The sequence below is a fragment of the Lathyrus oleraceus genome, chromosome 2, assembly GCF_024323335.1.
Source record: "Lathyrus oleraceus cultivar Zhongwan6 chromosome 2, CAAS_Psat_ZW6_1.0, whole genome shotgun sequence".
NCBI lineage: Eukaryota > Viridiplantae > Streptophyta > Magnoliopsida > Fabales > Fabaceae > Lathyrus > Lathyrus oleraceus.
In genome coordinates this window covers 71,870,898-71,888,014 of record NC_066580.1, presented here as the reverse complement: position 1 = coordinate 71,888,014, position 17,117 = coordinate 71,870,898, and the positions used below count along the sequence as shown (strand labels likewise).

Sequence of the window (17,117 nt, the reverse complement as noted above, 5' to 3'; positions counted from 1 at the left end):
GTAATTATTGTAGGCACTAGCTCATGTTTCACTGAAGGTTGCACTGGATGATTTGCTCTGTTTGGCAGGTTTATGTATGTTGATGCAGGATCATCAAGTTTGGATGAATTGGCAGGTGAATCAATTGGTGTTAGATATTGCTATGTCCTTCTGACTAAACTGGCATGTGATGTCAACCTTCCAATGCTACAACTTGGATTCATTATGCAGACTGGTCCTGGCCTGGCTTGTATAATGCAAGGATCCTACAAGCCTGGATTGAGTTTAATACAGGTTTGTGGTGGTGTAGGTAAGCAAGTTCTGGCATTAGAACTCAATTAATTTCCAAATCTTAACCTTGGGTGATTTACTGTATGCCTTAATGCATTGCTGACTTGGTTTTGACATGCCTGTGGAGGCTTGGAATTGTTGTAGAATGTTGCACTAGGAAATTATTTCAAGGTTTTGGAACTTTGGTGATGCTTATTGTGTTGCTGCAAAACCATATTATGATGCAACTGTTACAAGAAGTTTGGAGTGTTGTTTGATTGATGATTGCAGGTTTTGTAGCATGGCATAGCAGGGTTGTATGTTTTTGCTGCAATGGGAATAAAAATGGTTGAGTGTGCTTGCAGACCAGTTCTTGCAACTCTGTTGTGCAGGCTGATGCAAGTTGGTGTAGGATACTTGCAAGGTTAAGTGTGCATTGCTGCTATGGAAGAGTAATGATGTTGACTGAGTGTTGATGAGGATGGTAGGTTTCAAAGGTTGCTTGGTTGGTCTTCTTGCAGGTAAACTGTTTGTTGCTGATTCATGCAATGGTCTTGGTTCACATCATGTATAATGTTGTGCATGGCTAGTTCTACTTATGGTTTGGCATGATTTATGGTGCAGAACTGCCTTGTTTAGCTTGTGGCGAGCTTTTGGATAATTGTTGGTTGTGTCTTTGCATTGTAGGATGATTTTTCAGCTAGGCAGTGTTGGTTGCAAGTTTGCATTAGGTCTTGCTTGCTCATGCTCACAGCAGATTCTGGCTTGGACATTGGCAACAAACTTATGGCTTTAGTTTCATGGTATGTCAGCAACACTTCATGGCTTGTGCATTGATGATGTTTCTTGCTGGTTTTGACTTTGGTTTTGCAGGGAGTTTGGTTCTGGCTGTTGCAGGATCATGATGGCAGGATGCTAATGTAAGGTGTGTCATGGTGAGTTCAAAGCCAAAATCCATGTGCATTGTTTGGTCAAATTAGTCATGTATGTTCAATGTTTGATCATGTGATTAGGGTGTTTGGTTATTGGTGAATGCAGGACCAGTTTAGCAAGGTAAAGTTGTGGTTGACAATGCGAAATGCCCAAGTCATGGCATGGTGGACATGATTTTAAATATGGACCAAGTTACTTGTAAATGAAGAAACAAAGCAAAAGCAAACCAAACATGACTTTTAGATGATGAATCAAGGCAAAGTGGATTATATTAGATCTTAGGTGGCCAAAAAGGATTGAGTTGACTTTGGTCAAAGTTGACCCAAAAGTCAACTATTGACCAAAGTCAACATTTGGTCAAAGTTGCCAAAAATTTGTAATTTTTCATGTAATGATTCATGCAATGGATTATAATGGATTGTAAATGGTTTTCAAATTGGTTTTTGTACATGTATATGCTTGAATTTGGATTGAAATGAACATGGACATTGATTTGTAACATGGAATAATCATATTACATGGCTTATGAATAAATCTAGGACTTGACAACATGGAGCTAAGGTTTTGAATGAAACACCAACCAAAGGACCAATAGGAATGACCTTGTACCAAGATCATGAATGCACCACAATCAATGGACAAAACCACAAGACAATGGGACCAAAGCCCAAATGAAACCATACCAAGATTGGACCATGTACCTTGATGCTAATGAGTTAAGAAAGGATGACATTAGGGTTATGGACATCACTAGATGAAAAGTCAAGCCATCAAGTTCACCAAGGTCGCTCCCTCCTTGGTTAAGGTTTCCATGGGGGCCTACCCCTTAAGCAAATCTTTTTGAATCCAACTAGATACTCCATAAACAAATCCTTCAATGTATGAGCCTTCATTATGGTTCATCACCAAATTAACAGGAATTAGGGTTTTAATAACTCTGGAGGTTGCTTAGATAGCCTTTTGTTGAATCCATACCTCCACCATCAAGAAATTAGGATTTTGACTTCTCATATGCTTCAATGGATGGTCATACCATGCTTTTGAAAATTGATCTTTACCCAAGCCCTAACTTCACAGGCCAAGGTCCCTAAGTTCATGGTGATCCACTAGTGTATGCATGATGCATGTGGATGAGCTGTGAGTGTATGCAAATGATCCTTAAGTCAAGTGGTTGGATGGGAAGATGAAAAAGCGAGGGCCAAATTTTGGGGTACAACAACTAGATGCTCACATATATGAGGCAAGACCAGTTAGAGATCATTGGATACTCTGACTCAGATTTTACTAGATACCAAGACAGTAAAAGATCCACTTCGGGCTATATCAACATCTTGGCTGGTGGTTCCATTTCTTGGCGCAATGCTAAGCAAACTCTTAAGACTTCATCCACCATGGCAACAAAGTTTATAGCATGTTATGAGGCATCCAACCATGGGATTTAATTGAGGAATCTTGTCAATTGGCTACAAATTATGGAAGAAATTGAAAGACCACTTAAGTTATATCGTGACAACAAATCAGTCATCCTGTATTCCAACAATAATAGGAGCTCGACCAAGTCAAAACATATTGACATCAAGTTCGTAGTTGTTAAGAAAAGGGTACAAAGTGTACAAATTTTCATAGAACACTTGAGGACAAACTCAATGATAGCAGATCCTCTTACAAAAGGTCTTCCATCCAAGGTCTTTCATGAGCACACTACTCGCATGAGTGTTTTATCGTTAGAGAAGTCTTTGGTTTAGTGAGAGTTAGTCGATTATGAATTTTATGTGTTGTGTTTAGTATTATGTATGCATACTATGATTTTGGATATTTTCTAATTAATAAAGTTTGATGTTCAGTAGTTTATATTTTGTACAATAAAGCTATTGAAGGATCTCACTAAAGTAAAGTAGGACTAGTTGAAAGTTGACATATATAGACCAACTTCATGTGATTTTCATGTTGTATATTTCATGATGGATCTATGTCATTTAGTTGTGTCACTATGGGTGATCATTGATGGGTTTAATTATGATCGATATAACAAAAATCACATTGATTATGTATATTGACATGACTAATGAACACGATAATTTGGATATGCTTAAGGAATATAATGGCGAATTTTGAGCTCATAAAGTCTAACATATTTGTATGATTACATATGTGACCAGTGAGAGATTGTTAGAATTGTTGGATCACAGTTGTAATATTATATGTGTTAGGGCTATTATGTAATTACCGAAAGTTGTAGTAGTCTACTTAATAATAAATTTGTGGCTAAAAGCATAAGTATCATGAAATGCCAAATTAAAATATTGAAAACTAAGAAATAACCCTAAAGTTATTTATAAGGGTTATGATCCCATATGTAGATAACACAAAACAACTTATAAGAAATTCTCTTTTCATCCCTATCAGAGGAGAATCAAAGAGTCATAGAAGAACTATACAAATCGAAATATCAAATTGTCGGAAACCTTCAGTGATTCTCAATGGCAAGCTAAGGTACGCTTCCATTTTTATTCTCTAATTAAATTCTGATATGAATTTAAGAGATACAAGTTGATGAGTTATCGACTAATAAACACGAGTTTAGAGTTTTGATTTCTATATCGATAAAAATTATAAGATTATTAACAAATTCTAACATTTCAAAGTTCAGAATTTTTTAACTCTATCTTTAAGCTGTTATAGAAATGTTTTGTTGTAACTAACTGCATTCGTATTTTAGAATTCAAATTTAAAAAATATTTTTAAAATTTTGTGAGATTGTGAGTAACTCATAAGGTGCCTTGGGCAAACTCTCGTTTTCTAATCTCATTACATGCCAACTTTCTTACACGTCATTACACTTAATTTCATCAAACTTTTTTTTCCTAATGAAAATCAACTCAATGAGATTTTCAACCTACCTTAGTTGGCCTACCTCATTTTGAAAAAATAATTGTGTAGCTAGGTACAAGAACATACCATTAGAATTCATCTTGTGCACTCACTTTCGGTCGAGATCAAGCCAAGACTCATTAACATGAATTGATGATGACAACACATTACAAAATCTGATTACTTATATCGCATATTTATAAAATGGACTCAAACATTAAGTGTCACTAATACTTTATAGACATTAATTTATATATATATTTTCATAGACATTACAGTAATTTAAAAAAAATAAAGCTAAAATTGGTGTCAGATATATATACGAAAATATCCAACATTAACTTTTTCTGCTAAATCCTTCTTCTCTTTTAGATTCTCCCCCCGTGTGCTCTTTTCACTTCTCCCCCTCCATTAATTCCCCTTCTTTGAAACCATCTCTCTCTCTCTCTCTCTCTAACTTTATATATATATATATATATATATATATATATATATATAAAAATAACATTAACATACAAAACACAAGTTACTGCAACTTTCTCTGCTCATCGTTTCCATGGCAATTATACTCTTCTTTGTTATAATCCTCACCGTCATTTTTTTAATCCACCGGAGCACTTACCGGCGAAGATACAAGCTCCCGCCGGGAAGTCTAGGACTACCCTTTATCGGAGAGACTATACAGCTGATATCAGCTTACAAAACCGACAACCCAGAGCCTTTCATCGACAAGCGAATGAACCGGTACGGTCCAATCTTCACGACCCATGTATTCGGCGAACCGACAGTGTTTTCAGCTGACCCGGAAACGAACCGGTTTATTTTGATGAACGAAGGGAAGCTTTTTGAATGTAGTTACCCCGGTTCAATATCGAACCTTTTGGGAAAACACTCTCTGCTTCTCATGAAAGGTGCTCTTCATAAGAGAATGCATTCACTCACTATGAGTTTCGCTAACTCTTCCATTATTAAAGATCATCTTCTTCTTGATATTGATCGGCTTATTCGGCTCAACTTGGATTCTTGGTCCGACCGGGTTTTACTCATGGAGGAAGCCAAGAAGGTTAGCAACCTATCCATCTCTTAAACTTCATAACCATGTTTTATAAAACATGTTAAAATCTTAATTAGAAGATTTTATTCTCTTTCAATTTAATCAGAGATTTTGAGTTTGATTATTATTTTAAAAATATTTGTATAAAAATATAGATACATGTTCTATAACAATACTCACAAATATTAATTTCTTAAGCTAGATCCTCATGGTTTAAAAATTAAAATACATCTTTTATTTTATTTTTATTTTATATTTATTTTATATTTATTTTATATTTATGCATGTGACAATAAAATAAAACTAATAAATATAACATGAATTTTTTATGAATTTAAAGTATAAAAAAAACATAAAATGTTTTCTCTATATAGAAATATTTTCACTGACCATCATCATATTATATATAGCACAAAATTGGTGGAAGAGGTGATGTACCAATTTTCTGCAGCTCACAAATTTATTTGAATTTTGTTTGCTTTATTTATTTGGTTAAAAGTTCATCCAATTTTTTTTATACATTTTATCTAATTTTGGATTGATTAGTACTGGTAATGTTGATTAGTTAATTTTTGATCTTATTATGTTAGCATGTGACGTTAATGACTCAGATTCCATGTGTGTGACTAATTCTATGTATAAATATGAGGCCCCACATTAGCTAATTTATTAATGCCTAGATAGAATATAATCATTCCCTATAGTTATACATTAATATTATTAATTAAATTAAGTTATGCTAACAAGTGATTTAAGATAAAATATATATTTTTTTGATTAATTTGCAGATAACGTTTGAGTTGACAGTGAAGCAGCTTATGAGTTTTGATCCAGGTGAATGGAGTGAGAGTCTTAGGAAAGAATATGTTCTTGTCATTGAAGGATTTTTCACACTTCCCTTACCAATACTCTCTGGTACCTATAGCAGAGCAATCAAGGTACACACGTGCAACTTCTTTTTTTTTCTTTCCATTATTGATATATTACCTCATAGATCTACAAAAAATTTGGTAAATTTGTCTATATTCAATTATTTTTCTTTGAATTGGGCCCCACTTAATTAGGTGTGGAAATAAAAGAATTAGGTTTTACCTCGAAAGGGCCATTTGGTCAAAGTCGGGGTGAGTTTGATCGGATACATATGCAAGTTATTTATTTTTAAAAATAAATGTATCGAGGTGTCTGATATGCGTTGGTGTACGACATTTGTATGATATTCGTATTTGTTGAAAAAGTCAAACAAATATTAAAAAAAGTTAAACTAATATTCCATAAAATTGAATTATATTATGTTTTACTCTTGTCAATGCCTTATGAAGTAGTAATTGACTAAGGTTATGTTTATTATATAGGCAAGAACAAAGGTGGCTGAGGCATTAACATTGATTGTGAGGCAGAGAAGAAAAGAAAGTGTAATGGTGGAGAAAAAGAATGACATGCTAGGTGCATTGTTGGCCTCCGGCGACCACTTTTCCGACGAACAAATAGTCGATTTTATGTTGGCATTGCTCGTTGCCGGCTACGAAACCACCTCTACTATAATGACTTTCGCCGTCAAGTTTCTCACCGAAAATCCTCTAGCATTGGCCCAACTCAAGGTACACAAAACAAACTTAACTAGTGATTTGGTGATGTTTTACTACTAATTTAACTAGTTAGTTGTGCAAAACAATAATGTCAATACATATGTGGTGCTCTTATAATTATAGTTGTTTTGTTTCTATATTTAGTTAGGGTAGTGGAAGATATAGATATAGGACCATCCTTAGAATTACCCCACCAGTGTCCATGTCCATCCCTATCGTTCATGTGGTGTGTTTTCCTTTGTAAGTTGTAACCTCATTTTCATTACCTGCTTCTCTCCACTTTACCAACCCTAGCTACTAGGTATATTATTGGCCCAATCTTGATTTCTGATTTTTCTCATTTAACTCGCAAGTTAAAAAACCACGAGTCTTAACACCCTCTTTACGTGTAAGTCTGAACATCTGAAGCGTGAAATTAAATGATGGGTGGTCTGATAGCGGAAACCTGATTGAAGATGGTCCACCAAATCTTAAATTGAACTCTTAAACCTGATACCAAGTAATTAATGAGCTTCGTTAAAGACAAATGGTTGGAGAATTCAAATTCAAATTTCTGACTATAATAATTACCGATAGACTTTTACTTTAAAGTAATGTTTACAGTTTTGAATCAGTAATATTGAAACTTGGAGTTAAAGACTGTCTCAAACTTTAGAGTACAGTGAATACAGTTAAAAAACTTGAAACTCATGCTTAGTACTGTGCTCCCTCACAAAGTCAAAACTTGTGGACCTGTCTTAACTACAAGCTTAGTAATTTTGGTGTCAGTAGTAAAAAATTCACAGAACTTGTTCAGGGACTTACGCGTAATTTCATAAAGACAACTTGGTTTGTGTCTGTCTTTTTATGGAGAACTAGCTAGTTCTGTTTTGTTGTAGTGCAGTGCAAATTAATGTATTGGGTCCCTACTCTACTGTTCCATTAGAATTCGTGATTTGCTCATTTCAAGAACCTTTTGTTGACTTAAATCGATGCAAATGCAATCAAAGATTATGAGTATCATTAAGAATTATGATAAGAGATTTGGTCTGTGTTTTGTTTTTGGCAGGAAGAACATGATCAAATCATAGCAAAGAAGAGTTGTCGAGAGGAACCATTGGAGTGGACAGATTATAAGTCAATGGCATTTACTCAATGTGTAAGAACATTTAAACTTTGTTGATTCAAAACTTCCAAAGTAAAACCCATTTTAGATACAAAAAACTCAAACATATGTTGTTTTTTGTTTATAGGTTGTGAATGAGACTTTAAGGATGGCAAACATAATTGGTGGGATATTTAGGAGAGCAATGACAGACATCAATATCAAAGGTATTAATATATCGAATATTATATATTGTCATGGACAAAACATAATTTAAATTAAAACATATATTTAAAATTTTAATTTTTTTTACTTGTGATGTAGGTTACACTATTCCAAAGGGTTGGAAGGTCTTTGCATCGTTTCGTGCGGTACATCTAAATCCTGATCATTTCAAGGATGCACGCACCTTCAATCCATGGAGATGGCAGGTAGCTCGCACTCTCATTTTATCTTGATAGTGTTTCACCATGATAGATCAAGTCTCTGGAGTTGTGCGAAGAGCAGAGATGCTCGGTTTACACGAATATCCTTAAAAACTATAGCTCAATGAGACTTCATAGCTCATAATTGATTATCTCTCCCTTCAAAAACAGAGGTTTTAAATCTCGGCCGTGACCACAATTCCTCACTCTTTTCTAGTACGGAAGATTGTGGTCAAATGCAGTTAATACGAACAATATTAACATCACTGGCAGAGACAAAAACTCATTATGTGGCAGTATATCTTATTTTTTGAACCCTTATCATCATACCCTTAGATTGCTATGTGTCAAGTTGTCAAGTTTCTTACTTAATAATGACAATTGCAGAGAAAACCAGAAGCAACGAGTCCTCCAAATGTATATACACCGTTTGGAGGAGGGCCGCGGCTGTGCCCGGGATACGAGCTAGCCAGAGTTGTGCTCTCGGTCTTTCTTCACCGCTTTGTCACTCGTTACAGGTACAACGCAACCACAACATTTTGCTTATTCTCATGTTTACTAAGATGCGGGAACTTTTCTATTTTTGTACGCTAATGTTTTATTTCATTTGTATGCCTCAGTTGGTTTCCTGCAGAAGAAGATAAGTTGGTGTTTTTTCCAACCACTAGGACTCAGAAGAGGTATCCTATCATAGTGAAGCCTAGAGTGGAACCGAAATCGTGTAATTAAAGCGCGGGGAGAGAACAACACAGAGAAGAAAGATTGTAGATGAGTTTAATCGGTTTTAATTAATGTCGAATATAAGTAATAATACAGTTATATCTACTAGTTTAGCAGTTCATGTTATTTTTTCCTTTTATGGTTATAAAATAAGATGTCTCGTTAAACCAGTCGGGAATAATAATAATAATAATAGTAATAACCAGTGTCTCAGTGTATAAACCGAATAAATTCTGTAAATGCCATTTCTGTCACTGGCATTCAAGTGAAGTATATCCAACAAAACAAAAATCTAATAAGCATCAACATTTTACCCTCGTAATAGAGTTCGAACCCTCGTGCACCGACTTTACGTACAACAGATATCGAGAGTCGAGGGGAAATAAACCAGATAGATAGTTGAAGAGCTCAGCTTTCCAAAATGCCATATTCGTGTTGCATAAAATCTTCACTAGGTCTATAGTATTTGTCCGGAGAAAACATGCCCAAGTTAGATACTTTGCTTGTATAAAGGCAGGCGAATCTCTTAACCTGCATCATGCACATTACACACGGTCATAAACTTAATGACAGTTCATTCCTTGAGATCAGTTTTATTTATTTGTTATGATTTCGACAAAAAAAACCATTCATTTTTACTTTTTAGAAGTTTCTAAATGGAGAAAAAGATATAGTTTGTACAATGACATAATGGAATGGCCATAAAAACGTGAAAATAAACACCGACGACTGTTGATCTTTACCTGTTGAGCAAAGCGAGAGTTCTGGTAACCAGTCCTCATCAGTTGTCCCCATGGCTGGTGAAACTGCAATGGTTTATTTTACATGATTGTTATCTCGTGTACAACGTAAATTGAACACAATGTGTGCACTCTATAGGTAATTTCTACCTGTTGGTGTAACTCTCTTAGGGCTTCTTGATGATCTAATCTCACAGTCTTTCTTTCAACCTGATAAAAAAAAACTATTAGCTACTTGGATTTGACTTCTAAGCATATAATGAAAGAAACAGACAATGGACCTAAGAGACCTAACCTCTAACTGATCAATTTCCGAATTTAACTCCTGCTTGGTATCATCATCTGGATTCTTCAGTCTGAAAAATTGCAGTCTACTGCTAAGAATGTAATCAGAAAATAAGACATGACTAACAAGGTCTGGAGTTATACTTACTTGAGAGACCGATTCAAATGATGTATTTTATCCTCAATGTCAGCGCAACGGCTCCTCAGAGATCTAAGTTCCTACAAACAAGACTACTTATATAAGAAACAAAATCTTATAACCTGAAATGTCTACTTAGCTTTTTAGGGCGGTATTGATTGAGAGATGAACATACGAACGGAGAAACACACCTTGCGATCATCCCTCAATTTCTGGAGGAGTTGAACCTCGGTCTCAAGCTCTGGGATTACCAACATTGTTCTCCAACCTGCTCATGAATATATTGACCATGACGAAGTTCAGATCATTTGAAAAAGAACCAACAAATGTGCATTGTCTTTCAGTAGTTCAGATCATCAACAAATGCAGATTCTAATATACCAAGAGTTTTTTTGCTGCTCAGTATATCTCCATATATATGATCCCCAACATACAGAATCTGCAAGTATTACCAGGTTCACAAAAAGTTTATGTAAACATCGCAACTTATGTATATATTTTCATAAAAGAAAAATTAATACCTGTGAACTCGATCCTATATCGAGTAGAGGATACAGATGACTGACATTGCCTCCCTAAAATGGAATCACTATGTATTATGATAAAATACAGAGGTATAAATTTTAATCCGATGAGCTACAAGTAAATATTAATATACCTGGAAAACCTTATGACCACTGTTCTTATCTTCGGTTGATACCCTTGCTGCGAAACTACCCACCTTTAACAAGACGCGCAAAAAAAAAGAGGAATTTCAGAGAAATATCACTTGAGAAATTAATACAACGAATTGAAGTGTTGATGTGACCTGAGGCAGAGGAGAGCCGTTGTTTGTATTAAGGAGCACTCCACTCTCAGGCTCAACTTCAAACAGGTTAGCATGATTATCTTCCTGAAAATAATTCGGCTTTGCGCTGCCAGTGATGACAACATCAAAGTATTGAAGCCAGTCGAATTTGGAACCGTCATTCATCTCATTGGATCCACAGATAAAATTCATGACAACACATGTATAGTCCCATAAACTGTAAGAGATAGAGAAGAGTCTTTAAAATATCAGATAATTTCTTGTAGAGAAAGAAACCTTAGTACAAGTATCTATATATTTCTTTATAAGAACAATGTATATTTTCTTATCATGAAATGACTTTTCCAAAAGCTTAAACTGTAGGGCGGAGGCGCATGAATGATCTGTAACATTAATCGTCATTACCTGTTTGTCACCAAAAATGTAACTCGTCCGGACTCTTTAAGCATTTCAAGCATGGGGACTATAGACTTGTCGTCATTGATATACCTAATAATGTTTTAAATTTCAGAAAGAAAAACGACAAGTCAGATAATTTCATCGCGAACTCATACACTAGCGATTTTACATCTATACCTCTCGGGATTCTCTGCAACCTTTTGCTTCAACGTTCCATCTCGGTGGCACATATCTACAGCATTTCGAACATCTTTGTAGAGACAGGCATAACTGGAATGACAACTCATAAACAAGATGCAGTTGATCTTAAGAATTCAGGCATATAAACTCGATAAAAGAAGACTCGCGCAAACAATTACAAGACTTACTCAACAGACTGTGGAATCTTCTCAGGATTGCAGTCCTTAAAATCAACCAGTTGCGCAAACAAGTAGGCTTCGGCTAGCGAAAAGAGTGTGTCTACTAGAGCGTATTCCGGCTCATCAAAAGAATTAGACACAAAAAACTTTCCATAGGCCTGAACTTTGTCTTCTTTCGACAACTCTTCAAATCCATGATAAGCTACTTTCACATATTTGTGGCAATCCATCTAAATACATGAAGTTGTAAAACAACCGGTACAAAGACAAAAAAGGATATTAGAAAAAATCCATGCAATTCTCTTATATCGTTTTTCTGTGGTAAATATCGACAGGTATAAAACATTTGTTTGATCTTGACCTTCAAAATGTTGCCTCTCTTTTTGTCAAGAACCAAACCTCTAACCATGTAGTTTGAATTAAAAGACAGATTCAGTATCTGCAGGGAAAAAAGCGAGAAAATCAACCCTAAAGAAAATATAACTCCGCTTCTATCATCACTGACACGAAAAAAATTTAATACTGTAGAATTAGTTCAAGACAAACTGGACAAACCTCACTAGGATATTTAAAGTTATCTACGAGCTTTCGGACTGTGTGTTCATAAGCAAGGGATTCGAAAGTTTCAGCCTTGTATTGCGCCAAGGTATAATCCATGTCAAATCCCACAGCATTAACGTTCTTCATATTCAAGGGCCGGTTACAGAAGATCTGCTTTCTTGTATTAGTTTCAGTTCCATTATCAAGAGATTCCATTGAGCTTTTCTCCATTCAAAGTTCTTAATGCGACTAGTTAGGTCCTGTTAAATTTCATCGTCAACAAAACAAAAACCATAAAAGAATTATATTTCAGAAATAATTAACTACATAGCAGAGACACCTCTGAAAAAAGGCGTGTCTGTGTCTGTGTTCGTGTTAGACACCTACATTGATATTTGTATATCATAAGATGGTTATGGTTAGAGGTTTGGTTGTTGACAAAAAGAGAGGCAACATCTTGAAGGTCTGCAAGATATACAAGATGGAAGAGTTGTGATTCTAATGGTAATAAAAACAGCATCTTGTATATCATGCAGGCCTATACATTTATTCAGGAATTAAGAGGCAAGATAACTGTTCCATCGAGAGAGGTTACAACATGAAAACATACACAATCACAAGGTCTTGATTAATCATGAAGGCACAAATTTCACGTTAAAAGAAACCAGATATTAGATGAGCGCATAAAAAACAGGAAATCACAAAAGAAAAAAATATATATCTAACAAGATTTTTGAAACCTTACCTTGAGCGTGAAGGAATTATTATAAGGCAGAAACAGAAACGCAACATATTAATTTTGAAACAAACACGTGAGCTGAAATATCAAGTTCTCAATTGAATAAGTATATACTATATCTAAAGCCATGATTTAAATTGCAGATCCGGTTGCACTTGTGGCCATTGTGCTTGCGGTGGTGATTGCAGTTGTTGCCATATGTACATAAATTATTTTTATTAACATAAAATATTATACTATTATTTATTTTATACTATTTATTATTATTTATTATTATTATTATTATTATTTTGTTGAATGTAAAACTATTATTATTTGGTTGAATTTAGTATAAAGAAAAAATAAAATAAATGTGATTTATTTTTGTTATTATGGTTTAAAATTAAGAATCAAATGTTCGATCGAGAGAACCGAATTCAAATTATGAACCTACTTTAACTTGGGATTATGCCCCTTCCCCGAAAATTAGAAGAGTTAACTCAAAATAAAAACCCATAAAAACCAATGCTTGTTTGGGCTGGGTAATTTGATTTGGGTTTCGGGGAATGTGAAACGTTAGTGGGAAAATGAAAGTAAAGAAGCAAAAGAGTGATGGAAGGAACACAGTGACACGTAGACGAGAATCAGCTACACGTATTGAGTCTATTCACACACTTTTTGCCTTTTGAATATTTTTTAAATAACCCTTTTTAAAATTCCATTTCAAACCATTTTCTAAAATATACTGTTTTTAACAATACGCTTTCTAAATACAATGTGAAACACAATGTAGCTACTCTCTATCACCGACAAACTAGTAGACATGTTGAAGCATCCAACGGACAATTGAAGCAGATCCTAGAAATGAATGTTAACATATTTAGAAAAGATTGGTCAAAGAACTAGAATGACACATCATGGGAATATCATATAATATATAGGACATGTCTCGGATTGTAACATAATCAACTGTCATAGGGAAAAGTTTGGCATCTTCCAGGTGAACTAGGGTGTAAAGCATTTTGAAAATAAAATTTTCAAATACTGATATGACATTAGTTGGAAAGAAAAGATTATTACAATTAAACGAGCAGGAAGAAATGAAATTACAAGAATATGAGAATGCATTTATTTACTAAATGAAGAACAAGAATATCATGATAAGAAGTTGGTAAAGAGAGATTTCTACGACAACATGTCTTGTTGTTCAACTCTAAACTAAGGATGTTTTTTTGGGAAACTCACATCAAAGTAGTTCGGTCCGTTTGTTGTGATTGAGGTATCACCATATGGGGAAGCTGGATTACAAGATCTAAGAAACAATATCACCTTCAAAGGAAGTGTCTAGAGGTTAAAGCCTAACCACAAAGACGGAATTGTAGATAAAAACTAGATTTTATACCTAAGTGCTTGTTAATGGTCAACCAGATGTTAAGTTAATGATGTTAAATAAGTGATTATTAGGAGACAACCCAAAAAGAAAGTTTTTGACATAAATGAATTTACTTTGACCCCTCTTTCATTTAACTTTTGTTTTATGTTATTTATTTTTTTAATTTTTGAGAAATTTCATGATATTCCTGTACTAGTTAAGTCGATAGCATTAGTTCAGCGAGTAGTACTCACAATATTATTTTTTTTCATTTTTATTTGTTTTTTAATGAGCTTGTTTATTTTATGAGTTTATACAATTGAATATCACTATTTCCTTATTGTTGATAATCAAAAGTTTCATTGTGAATGTTATGAGATGCACTCATGTGATTGTCCAAGTGTTTATGGAAGTTCAAAATCAGTGAATGAATGATAAGAACATAGATGAATTTCATCTCAAGATTTGTCCAACTTCCAAATATCTTTGCTAGTGATATTTTAGTCAAATTTTTCACTTTTTTACTAATTCGTTGTATAAGAGGGTATACATACATTTATCAATTTTTTAAAGTATACTTTACAAAAAATTTAAGAACTTTTACTTATAATAGTTTATATTTTTGTAACTTTATAATAAGATTTCATAGAATTATAGAAAATATTGATCGGTGTCGGAATCATCCTAATTAGACAAATTCTACAATATTTTTAATGTAGAAGTTACGATGATTAAAATGGAGAAGACTCGGACATAAGAATTGGAAGAAAAGAATAAGTATGAACAAATTAGTAACTCACAGGAAAAAAGGTGTTGTATACTATAAGGAAGTGCAAAGTGTTATATTGAAATATTAATGGGCACATCAATACTTTTAATGTAAAAGTTATGATGATAAAAATGGAGAAGACTCGGACACAAGAATTGGAAGAAAAGAATAAGTATGAACAAATTAGTAACTCACAGGAAAAAAGGTGTTGTATACTATAAGGGAGTGCAAAGTGTTATATTGAAATATTAATGAGCACGTCAATATAACTTTCCAAACTCGACATATTGTTAGGGTACCGCAACATGTTTTCATTAGATCCAAAAGTTGTTTATAAATACGAAGACTTATGTTGCAAGGTTCAAAAGCTTATAACCAAGAAGGCCAATTTCAAGAGTTTGGAGTAAGGAGTTGAAGATCATTCAGCAAGACTTGGCATTGTAAGCTTGATTAATGTTTTGCATAAGTCAAATCAATATGCTTGCAAGTATTGTCAAAGTATTCCAATGCGCCAGAGTTTGTTGATAGCAAAGTTGCAACCAATTGACTATTAGCTTTTGATGATGATAACACCTGATATCAAACGATATTTAGTGAAATCATTATCTATTGAAGATAACTCAAGCGATCAAAAATGCTTAAGATGTGTTCATCAAGCTATTCTTTGGAAAATGTCATTGAAGATAAAATCATCTCTTTGTTTTCTCAGCTTGAATAAATAACATATATGACTCTTATTCCACTGACTCATGCAATTGATTAAAAGCATCATGATCAAGTTCAAACCTAACTAATGATTTATGCATGCTAAAAAGGCATTTAACCTTCCATGAGGGACTTCCACCAAGCCCTCTTGCAAGATTTGACACCAAGTCTCCGGGGTTTGATATTTGTTGTGCCCCTTTGACGTGATCTTTGGAAGCAATCTCGTCCGAGGAGATACTGAGTCCCTCAGGTGAGAGCTTTATCAATTCTGGAGATTCTAAGTCCTGCAGATGTTATATCATGTAGCCTGGTTAGGGAGATGTTGAGTCCTTCATGTTGGGCATTTACCATTCAGGTGAGACTTTTGTCGAGCCTTCTAAAAAGACTTGACACCAAATCTCAGGGACTTGATATAGGTCGTTCCCCTTAGGCATGAATTTTTGAAGTTATCCCACCCGAGGAGATACTAAGTCTTCTAGATAGGAGTTTGTCTTGGCTAACTTTGGCATAACCCGGGAGGGTGACAAGGATCCTCCAACGAGGGTCTAGTGTTATAGTTGCCTCGAGAGGCGGCAAGGATCTTTCAGTGAAGATCCAACATGTAATTACCTCGAGGGACGGCGAAGATCCTCCCGTGGAAGTCTAGAATGTGTTCAACTCCCATTGAGTACAACATTTTGAATTATTCATCTTTTAAAGTTCTAAAATAAATTTAAAAAATTGTAAAAAAATTGAAAATCTAACTTGGCACATGAAGATTGTTTTAGACCTTATAGATAACTGGCCCAGCAAAACCGCATGTGTGACATGCTAACCGAGCTTTTTTTATATTTAATTTTTATTTTTATTAATGATAATATGATGATATGGATTTATTGTTATTATTTTTCATTTTTTTAGTTTCATGTGACTTTTTTTTTTGTTTTTTCAAACTTTATAACTATAAAAGATGAAAATTTCGATAAAATATAATTAATGAGTTGAAGCCACAACCTTTTCCCATAATGGGGGCATTTTACCAATATATATATATATATATATATATATATATATATATATATATATATATATATATATATATATATATATATATATATATATATATATATAAAAGTATTATTTTAAAATAAGTTATTTTAAAGTTAATTAATTTAATAATAATTTATAAAAAATGTATATATTATGTTTTCAAAAATTAAAAAGTTTCAGTCTATTATTAAAAAAATTATTTTAGTTTTTTATTAAAAGTTTATTATTAAATAAAAATATGTTTAATAAATTATTTATTTTTGAATTTAAATGCAACATTATTTAAACGTATAAATTTTTTCTAATGTTAATAAAAGATAATATTAATTTGT

At 33.7% G+C, this 17,117-nt stretch overlaps 2 protein-coding genes across 3 annotated transcripts; one reads left to right on the top strand and one right to left on the bottom strand.

The window, feature by feature from the left end:
• Positions 1 to 3,974: 3,974 nt before the first annotated feature.
• On the top strand, positions 3,975 to 9,048 carry LOC127118165 (cytochrome P450 90A1). 2 transcript variants are annotated; one of them, XM_051048320.1, is made up of 8 exons: positions 3,981 to 5,116; positions 5,896 to 6,045; positions 6,460 to 6,705; positions 7,742 to 7,831; positions 7,926 to 8,004; positions 8,102 to 8,208; positions 8,590 to 8,720; positions 8,823 to 9,048. In XM_051048320.1, exons 1-8 carry the CDS (start codon positions 4,610 to 4,612, stop codon positions 8,929 to 8,931), a joined length of 1,419 nt encoding a protein of 472 aa, XP_050904277.1. In that variant the 5' UTR covers positions 3,981 to 4,609; the 3' UTR covers positions 8,932 to 9,048. The 2 variants fall into 2 exon arrangements, with proteins under 2 accessions (XP_050904278.1, XP_050904277.1); XM_051048321.1 differs by lacking the exon at positions 6,460 to 6,705 and having other exon boundaries at positions 3,975 to 5,116.
• Positions 9,049 to 9,077: 29 nt separating this feature from the next.
• LOC127118164 (uncharacterized) lies at positions 9,078 to 13,123 on the bottom strand. Its single transcript, XM_051048318.1, has 16 exons — positions 12,938 to 13,123; positions 12,208 to 12,452; positions 12,014 to 12,091; positions 11,662 to 11,882; positions 11,471 to 11,563; positions 11,300 to 11,383; positions 10,895 to 11,111; positions 10,745 to 10,807; positions 10,608 to 10,661; positions 10,468 to 10,525; positions 10,278 to 10,354; positions 10,096 to 10,166; positions 9,958 to 10,018; positions 9,813 to 9,872; positions 9,666 to 9,728; positions 9,078 to 9,453 (listed from the first exon to the last, which is right to left on the bottom strand). The coding sequence occupies exons 2-16, from the start codon at positions 12,421 to 12,423 to the stop codon at positions 9,331 to 9,333; spliced, it is 1,539 nt and encodes a 512-aa protein (XP_050904275.1). The 5' UTR covers positions 12,424 to 12,452; positions 12,938 to 13,123; the 3' UTR covers positions 9,078 to 9,330.
• Positions 13,124 to 17,117: the final 3,994 nt, after the last annotated feature.